This window comes from Dermacentor silvarum, chromosome 8 (assembly GCF_013339745.2).
Source record: "Dermacentor silvarum isolate Dsil-2018 chromosome 8, BIME_Dsil_1.4, whole genome shotgun sequence".
Classification (NCBI taxonomy): domain Eukaryota; kingdom Metazoa; phylum Arthropoda; class Arachnida; order Ixodida; family Ixodidae; genus Dermacentor; species Dermacentor silvarum.
In genome coordinates, this window is record NC_051161.1 from 61,389,466 (window position 1) to 61,398,577 (window position 9,112).

Consider the following 9,112-nt stretch of genomic DNA (forward strand, 5'->3'; position numbering starts at 1 on the left):
TGTGCTTTTTGACGCGGGCCCGGGCCGAGCTCGGACTTTCTGGTGGTCTGCATGTGACATGCAGCGAGTTATCCTCACGTGTCTCGACTCTGAAAAACATGTCTTTTTAGGTCTCGGGCGGTGTTCGGGCCGGTTTCGAGCCGGGCTCGGGCCGGGCTCGGGCCTAAGGTAAAGGGGTGGCGATCTGGGCCCGGGCCCAGCCCGCCACCGGTCGTCTACAAATAATCTACAAATAATGTAGATTATTTGCGGGCCCGGGCCGGGCCCGGGTCTCACAATAAAACTTTCGGTCGGGCTCGGGCGGGCAGCCCAACGTAGAAACGGGCCAGGGCCGGGCCCGGGTTGAAAAAATCGGCCCGTGCAGTGCTCTAAGCCATCTTGTAGCAGTATGGAGCGGACTGCCCGCATGTAGTGTCCAAAAATCGTTGCCATTTTGGCTTACATAATTTACAGAGCATCGAACTTCCTCCGACCATGCATACGGTTTGCTGGAAAGCGCCTTCTTAAGCAGCCAACGGTCGTACGAGTACATAGGAGCATCCGACATTTTGCCTCAATAGCTTTCCTTGAAGTAATGCGCAGAGCTGCGCGTGAAGAAGAAACAAGACGCGGAGCCATTCATGGTGCTGACTGAGCGTACGGGGAACGCGGTAAGAGGGGCCCGCTTGTTGGCTTCTTGCGCTGGCGGCAGTGCCTCCTGTTGCAAAGCGAGAGGACCCGAATGCAACTCAGCCCCAGGTGTGAGAGACGAACCTTCCGACAAGGCGGGGGAGAGAGAGAGAGATGGCAGAGAGGCTGGCTAGCGCTGCGTTCCGCAACCACCTCCTCCCGCTCTCGTCGTTTCGACGGGGGCAGGTGAGCGAGGTGAAATGAGGAGGGGGGGAGGGGGGGGGGAGAACTTATCCCTCGCCCCCCGAAGCCGAAACCGGTTTCTGATTTCTTTGTGGCGGCATTCCTGAGCAGCTACAAGATGGACGTCGGCTGTGTACAGCAGGATGCCGGTCGGCGCCGCCGTAACGCTCTCCCTCATTGGACCGCGTAGTCACAAAGGATGCTTCTCAACCAATGACGACGAGCGTTACACGTGCTCCGCACGCGAGGAAGGGGGGTGGCAAGGGGGTTGGGGGGTCTCTCGCCTGCCCTGCTCTGCGCTCCCCCGCCGCGAGCGGTACCACGCAGCGGTCACGAAAGCGTCTCAGCCGCACGACGCCGTCGACCGACGAGGAAGCCCGAAAGTTCGGCGACGGTTGGTCTCTAGTCGTGTGTCAACGAGTGCAGGGCACCTAGTGCACCTTTGTGTGAGCACCTAGTGTCACTTCATCATCGTTCCGTGTGTCATCTGCGTTCTATTTGGATTACTGTGCGTAGGCGAACCTTCGCAGTGATTGCGCCGTGCAAGGCTGGACCGGAACAAGGGTTCGTCGGCGACTGCCCTCCATGGATTATCGAGACGTCCGTGAGGGTGTGTGCGCGCCACCGTCGTGACGCTTTGCGCCGCAAGGCGCGTTGCGGCGTTTTCAAAGTTCGACGCGTACCGCTCGTGCATCGACGATGGCCCACAACGCTTCGACAACGCCAATCTGCCGCTGCCGGGTCCTATACCTAGGTTCGGCCGTCCCTCACATCACCAAGGATGGCCTTCAGGGCATTCAGGAGCCCTTGCGCGAGCTCTACCCGGATCAGGGGCCTGTTTCTGCTCGGGGCATTGACTCGTGGCTCAGCGTGTGGAGCAACGGACTCCTTCTGGAGAACGTTGATGAATCACTACGTCAGCACGTGCGGTTCTTCCCTATCGAAACGCTGCATTACTGTGCAGCCGTGCGCCATGTCGTGGTGCCGGGTTCGAGCGGCTCCGAACGCGTGGAGAAGTTCCTGCCACTGGACAGTCCGTTTGCGAGGCACGCAGGACCACAGCAACCGCCGTTGTTCGCGTGCATATTGAGGAGGACCACGGGAATCAAGGTGCTCGAGTGCCACGCATTTATCTGCAAGAAGGAGGCCGCTGCCAACGCTCTCGTACGTTGCTGCTTCCACGCGTACGCAGACTGTACGTACGCCAAGCAGTTGGAAGAGAATCCTTACGCGCTAGACGGGCCGCCGCGGCGAGCTCAGTCTGTAGTCGGCCTGGACACCGTGCAGAAGGTCGAAGCATGGCGTCATCAGCAGGCCGACCCTTCCACCAGCAACGGCGTGCCGCACGCAAACGGTGGTTCCATCTTGCTCGACGACGACACGGAAGACGACGAAGGAAACTACAAAGTCTGGACTGGGCCCGCTCCCAGAGAGCTCGTCTACATGGACACCAGCGGAACACTTAGGAGCGTCCAGTCAACGGCCACTGGGCTCAACAAGTCGTCTCGGCCCCGGCAGCTCGCCATCCCGTCTCGACCACCGCCGCCACCGTTGCCACCACTTCCGCCTCCCGGCACGAGCAAGATGAACGGTCATAAGGAGAGCTCAAAGTCAAAGAAGAAATCCAAGTCCAAGTCCTCGTCGAATTCCTCCCCACAGCAGCAGCAGCAGCAGCAGCAGCAGCAGCAGCAGCAGCAGCTCCCACCCATGCCACCTCCGCCTCACCTTAACGGGTACAGCGTCATATCGGGCTACAGCGGCAGCCACCCGCCGCCTCCCATGATGATCCACTCGGAGCGAATGCGCAGGCCTCCCGAGAGACCCATGCTGTACAGCGCCGAGGAGCCCACGTACATACCTGCTGTGCGAGCCATGAGCCCGACCGCTTCATACCAGCCAGGCATGTATCCACACGAGCAGTACTTCATGCAGAACTATAGCACGGCACCGCGGCCTCACGGAGGCAAGCACAGGGGAAATGGCGAGCACCCGTCTTCATCGAAGCCCGGCAAGGAGCACCGGCGCAGCAACGGCCACCATGATGACTCGGGGGGAGGGGACACCGACTCTCCATTCAACACGGGCATCTATCGCAGGAAAGGCCACCTAAACGAGCGCGCCTTTTCCTACTCCATCCGGCAAGAACACCGATCGAGGTCCAACAGCTTGGCCAACCTGCATTTTCTGAATGGCGGACCCGAAGGCAACGGTGATCCTGGACCTTCCGGTATGGACAAGAAGGATAGGGAGCTCGCTCAGCTCGTAGGCGATCTGGACTTAAGGGACAATGGTGGCTACGGAGGCCCGTCTCACAGGCCAGTCACGCCGGACACAAACTTTACCAGAAAGAAGGCCTCGTCCAAGAACTACGCTTGGTAAAAAATAAAGAAAAGTGGGACAATTGTGTTGGAGTTCCACATCAAGGCACGTTCTCCATCCACTCCTCATGGAAGATTTGTGGACTGCGCACTCAATCGACGCAGATCCTGGTGCACTACTGCTGGATGGATGCCATGATAAGCAACCGCTCGGTGCTTGTGTGCGAAGTGCCACTGTGTCCTCAGCGTGTGCGTTTTTTTCTTCGCTTGTTGTGCTTTTGTGTGACGTACTTTACCTGACAGAGTAGCACCGACGCCGGCTAAACGCACAGAGGTGTGCCGAAATGGATATACGCACTATCGGTGGATTGCGCCGCCCAGCCTTAAGGTGCCCAGGTGATTAGATTCATCGCTGGTGATCCTTCCTGTGGTACTGCCCACGGATTCTGCTGACTTGTTCCCCGGCTACGAATCGGCCAAGCCACAGGCTTAACATAATGCGCTGTTTTTTAATCACAGTTGCTTTATTTCTGTGCCGCAAACAAAATTCTGGTTCACTTGAAGGCGTCGCGAATCTTGAAGACTGAGGAACACTTCGTTGAGCTTTTGTTATATTGTAACATCCGACAGCCTGTTTTGTTCGTGTGTGTCTGGCCAACTGACCGACTTTCTAATACTGTGTGGATGTGCTAGTGATTCATGAAATAACCCTGAAAAATAGTAAGACACTTCCTTGAAACCAGACTGGTCACATTTCCTGACGCGTTATTCAGGGAACCAAGCAACTGCTGTGAGCTAGATGGACCTTCGAGCGCATTGGCTGTTCATCGATTACTGAATGTTCGAGCTCGGAAGTGTAGGCTGAATACCTAACAGTCATTGATAACGTAGCCATTGTTTGAAGGTGATCATAATTGCTTTTTTGCGTTTTATTTTCTTTGCCATCGAACGCATAGGAACGAACAGAAAGACGCCGTGAACAATCTTAACGTCTTATTTCCGCCAGGAAACAATTAGAATACAGTTGTCATCTGCAGTCCCACTGTAGTCGCGCCGACTGATTTCGTAGTGATTCTGAGCTAGCATTGAGAGCTTCGCTCAAAGCTCACATGATCGCTTACAAATTGATTGCGATTTCATCTGATCAAGGTCGATCGCTAGTCATTGGTGGAATGGCCCAGCTAGCACTTCATTGAGAATGATTCGTTGTGAAAGAAGAAATGTGCAGCATATTGACTGCTGAAGAGATAGCTTGACTCTTAGATGTCCTGAGATCTAAGAGTGCTCTCGGTGTGATGGCAACGAAGAGTCATGTGAATGCGTACGCCTGATTCAGGAGGAGCTGGCTAAGTTGAGACGAGAACAGAAACGTTGTATAGAAGATCGACTGAACTGACGTCATGCGCGCTTAGAGAGGGGTTGTGACATGCAGCCATTTTGTTGGCTACTTTTCTGCAACATGTAGCATTGTAGAAATTTAGCAATGGATTAATACTTATCGACACATGTACTAGTTTTATTTCGAAAGTAAGATTGCTATCAATCTGTTTTCGATGGTGCGTGTCATTGCCGTGATCCCAAAACTCTGCATTAGAGCTAATAAGTATTACAGTAATGCATCATACTTCAATGGCGCATTGGCTTTCGTTGTCGATTCATATTCCGAAGAAATCCACAATAACTTTTTGTCTTGAGACGTTATAATAACTAAGCTGGATAGAAACACGAACATGAACAGTTTCTCAGCAATGCATGACTGTTAATTTACAGGAATTATGAAATTCAAATAATATGCCACTGCTTTCTTCTCGAGCTAACTTTTCAAGGTTCACAATCGAGAATTTTCAGTTATGTGGACAGCAGCTAAGCTGAGTACTGCCTAGCCTTGCCAAAAAAAAAAAGAAAGAAAGAAAGAAAGAAAGAAAGAAAGAAAGAGCGCTCGATGGCTGTATTCGCGAACTGTCATTTTCCTGTCCACTGCTTCGAACTCTTACGTCGCCATTCTGGGCAATTGCACTGCGGCTTGCGAATTTTAAAGAACATTTCAAGAACTAGGAGCATGACATGTGATTCGCCAAGTGATTTTAACGCTGCATTGACGATGTACTTCATGACATGCTTACTTATTAGAAAATCTGGAAGCTTTCGACGCCACGCAGGGACAACGCATTTCAAGGAAATGCGCCGAAGCATCTACGGCTGACGCACGTTAGGAAACTTAAGACAGGCGACAGAACTATTAAAAAAGACAGAGGTTGTAACTCTTAAACAAGCTTTGCTGGTACCAGCTGAAATGTGCGGAAACAGCAAATCAGGCATACCATTTCAGAAGCTTTTCGAATGAAAGAACTGTTTGTCAATGGCTGGGCGCCCTCGCGAATAATTTATGCGGTGTTACAATAGGCCGACGGCGACAATTTACGAAGTCCTGGAGCATACTAAAAGCTTCGCGAATATGGACCCTACATTATAATTAATTTTAACCCTGACTGCCATTATAGTCATTATTCGGCACTGCATGAAGCATGCCCGTGGCATGGTGGAGCTGACCTCCACACAAGCCACTGCGACCGACAATATTCTGTTTTCTTCATTACTTTTCAAACATTTCCCGAATTTCCTGCTTCTAAGGACGTTTGCATCCGCAAGCTTACAGATTTGTGGCTCCAGAACGCGTTTCCGCTCTCCGTCCCACCAGCTCAAGGGCACTTTTATTAGCTTTTCTTTCTTTCACGTTGCTAATTTTACTCTTGGGTGCAACGCTCGAAAGCGCGGATCCGTTTGAAAATACGTGAGCCGGCCATAAAACTTGGAAGATAAAGATTACGAGGTCGGCCCGAAAGATAGAGCTTTTGCCAAGCTTCTACCGGTTTTCGCACTAAAATAACCTTCAGCTCTATGGGCTTAAGGCCAGAAGGAGCCTGCGCAAGCGTTTTTTACAACGGGTGACCCACACCATGGAATGCTATAATGCCCGTAGTTTGAACATAGGAAAGCTCAATTTTGCTCAGGCTACAGCTTGTACTTAAAGCGAATGTTCACAGTTATGGCTGCAGTGCTGAACGAACAGTGCGTCTTCACACTGCTCGTCTAGCGACGAAACGCGTTACTTGGCGGGTTCTGAAATTACTACTACTCAGGAACGATATATACTTCCAAAATTAAACGACCACGTCATTATCAAACTGTGTAGCAAAATACGGCAAACTCACTAGAGTGTATCGCATTTTTGCCAGGCCTCGAGAGAATGGCACCGAAGAGCTCAAGACTACATCTCGTAATGTCGGTGATTGTAACCTTATGGACAGGTTTCAGCGATTCATTCGGTAATAAACGCTGCTGCTTACTTAATGACTGAATGCTTTCGTATAGCGTGCTGGGTACTTCGATTGTAAATCCGCAGAAGGCATTGCACATGTTGTGGTCTTTTCTTACCGAGCTGATGGCGTAAATTGAAAATGCATGCCGCTTAACCATTGAAGCAGGTCTTTCATTGAGCACTTTACGTAGGCTGGTTGTGTTTGTTTGCCGAAGTTACGACGGAGAAATTGTACTTTTTTTTTGTCCAGCCACTGAGGCACAGCAGCTTCTAACGCGTCATTATGCGAAACATACCCCGACAGTAAGTCGGTCCGGAAGGCTCCAGGTTTAAACACGCATTGTCATTTATTGCATTTTTTTAGGTGGTTATGCTTGCGCTAGCATGCAGTGAGCTAGAACATTGGATGCCGTTATAGAACTCCGTGCTTTAGGTGTCTTAGCTCGCCATGCTCTATTTAAAATGAAGGAAGGTGTGCTTGTTAAGATGCAAAGTTATGATTCCTTTTGGACTGCTGTGAACATTGCGTCTAAGCATGGCCACCTGCTATTAATTTCAATGGGATTCAACGCAGCAGGTTCCTTTAATATGCTGCGTTACCTCTATCTCTAGAGGGTAAACAACTCTCATACTAATCGAAAACGATTCGAGAGCTGCTGTCTTGATACAACAGTTCTCGCTAATCCCTTGCTTGTTACGCGCGACGTAAAAAGTACAAACAAAATTAAAATTTGCAGCAAAGTGATATTCGGTTGTCGTCATGAATTTCGTAAAATAAACAGAATTAGCGACACAGAGAGCTGGGCAAAATTCGTTGTTTTTATTGGTAATCTTTCCCGAAATTACCATTGAATTTCTTTAGATGCCCAGATTGTTTCACAAAGCATGAGTGACGATCGGTGCTTTCATTGCAATTGCACGGGTAAACACCTGATCTGACTGGCAGTCTTTCATTAAACTATAGGTTGTTTTCTTGAGAAAATTGTAGCTTCAGATGAAGCAGTTTCATGAAAATCACGAAACTGTTCCAGAAGTGCCATCCCTGCCCATTTTGTGTTTCGAGGAGCTTGAAGATGTCCTTTATCAGAATTGCTTCTAGCGCTACTAGATATGCATAAATTTCAAGGGACGGTCATTGCACATTCAAGGAAATGTACTAGTAAAACACATTTTTGTGTCTTGATGTTGAACCTTTGAAGTTCTCATGGAGTCCGCTCTGTCATCTACCTTTTTCCTTGAACATTGTTGATGGAACTGTGTTTCTTTGTTGTTTGCATGTCGTCATAAGGCGGCCATGAAGTTTCTTAACGGTAATATTGTACGAGCAAAAAATGTGGGACATATGGTAAGAAAAGTTCCGAAAACCGAATGAGTGCTCTCGCAGCTCGAAATACGAGTGATAGTTTAGTTGTGGATAGAAAACGATGGACAAAAATTTTGGGCTACTGAACATTCCCCCACGGGGAAAATGTGGGAAAAGTTGTGCGAAGTTTGAACGGCTTGTTCTTTCTGCTTTTCGTTGTTGTGTTGACGATGCATCGACTTGTACAGCCCGAGCAAGACCTTTTTGTGCAAGAATGTCCTGCTCTGTTGTTATGCCGAAATAAAACTGACAGTTCCTGGTCAAAAAGAATGTGGAAACATAAAGACCTCATTATTTCTTGTCTTTTCAATTGAGCTAAGTTAATTAAACATCATTTTATCACGTTAGGTGCACAGATAGAAAGCCGCCAGGATGAGTGGCTTGAATAAATATTTGCCGCCTGGTGGTGTGCAGCAGAGAGCAACCCCGACGTACATGCATATGTGTAACCTAAGACAAACTGCTTGTTTGTCAGCTTGTTTGCATACAATTTAATATTTTGCCGAGGAGATGTAAGAGATACTCGCCCGTTGACGTGGTAGGTACAACTCCAGACTGTTGCAAGGAGTCAGTTAAGCACACCTATATCGTTGTTCTTGTTTCTGTATGTGTTTCGGTTTTGTCGCTGTAAAAAGTCCTTAATGTGTCCTTAATGTGCCCTTAATTATGTATATGTGGTCTTTTATTCATCCAAAATGGTTAAGAATTGAATTCTTACAGGATCGTCATGCTCCAGAATCGTTCTCGCGTCATGTTTTAGGTGGAGGGCACAGTTAACAGACTTAAGTCTTGTACTTGTGCAGTCGTTATGCTGCAGGAATATCCTGTACAAGAGAATAGTGAGGAGAGTTATGGTGCGGAATCGCGGAAGTCAATCTTACATTAAACCTAGCGCTAAGGCAGAGCGCCACTTTCTGGCGCGGCATAATTCGCCTGCCAGTGTGTCTGGTCAAGATCGTATGGGCAAAGCGTAAGGAAGAAAGCACGGCAAATAATAGGTGCCGTTGAGGTGAGTTTTTTTATCTTCGTGACGTCGAAGCACCGCGAAAAAAACGATCAATGCAGAAAGGATCCATGAGCACTAGCGTTGTGTGTATGCTTAAATGTTGATAAGGTTTTCTTGGTCAGTCGGGAAGAGGTGGGTAGGTCATGAACAGGGGCGGAGGTGACCAGTGGGCTATTTAGAAATTACATACAGCATCACAGAAATTGGGAGTGTTATAAGTGGATTTCTGGCAGTGCTGTACCAATGTACCAAGA

At 49.3% G+C, this 9,112-nt stretch overlaps 1 protein-coding gene across 1 annotated transcript; it reads left to right on the plus strand.

Annotated features, from left to right (window-relative positions):
* The first annotated feature begins 1,131 nt into the window (after positions 1-1,131).
* Positions 1,132-8,122, plus strand: LOC119461318 (uncharacterized). The gene has a single exon (XM_049672446.1). The coding sequence runs from the start codon at positions 1,552-1,554 to the stop codon at positions 3,229-3,231; it is 1,680 nt and encodes a 559-aa protein (XP_049528403.1). The 5' UTR covers positions 1,132-1,551; the 3' UTR covers positions 3,232-8,122.
* Positions 8,123-9,112: the final 990 nt, after the last annotated feature.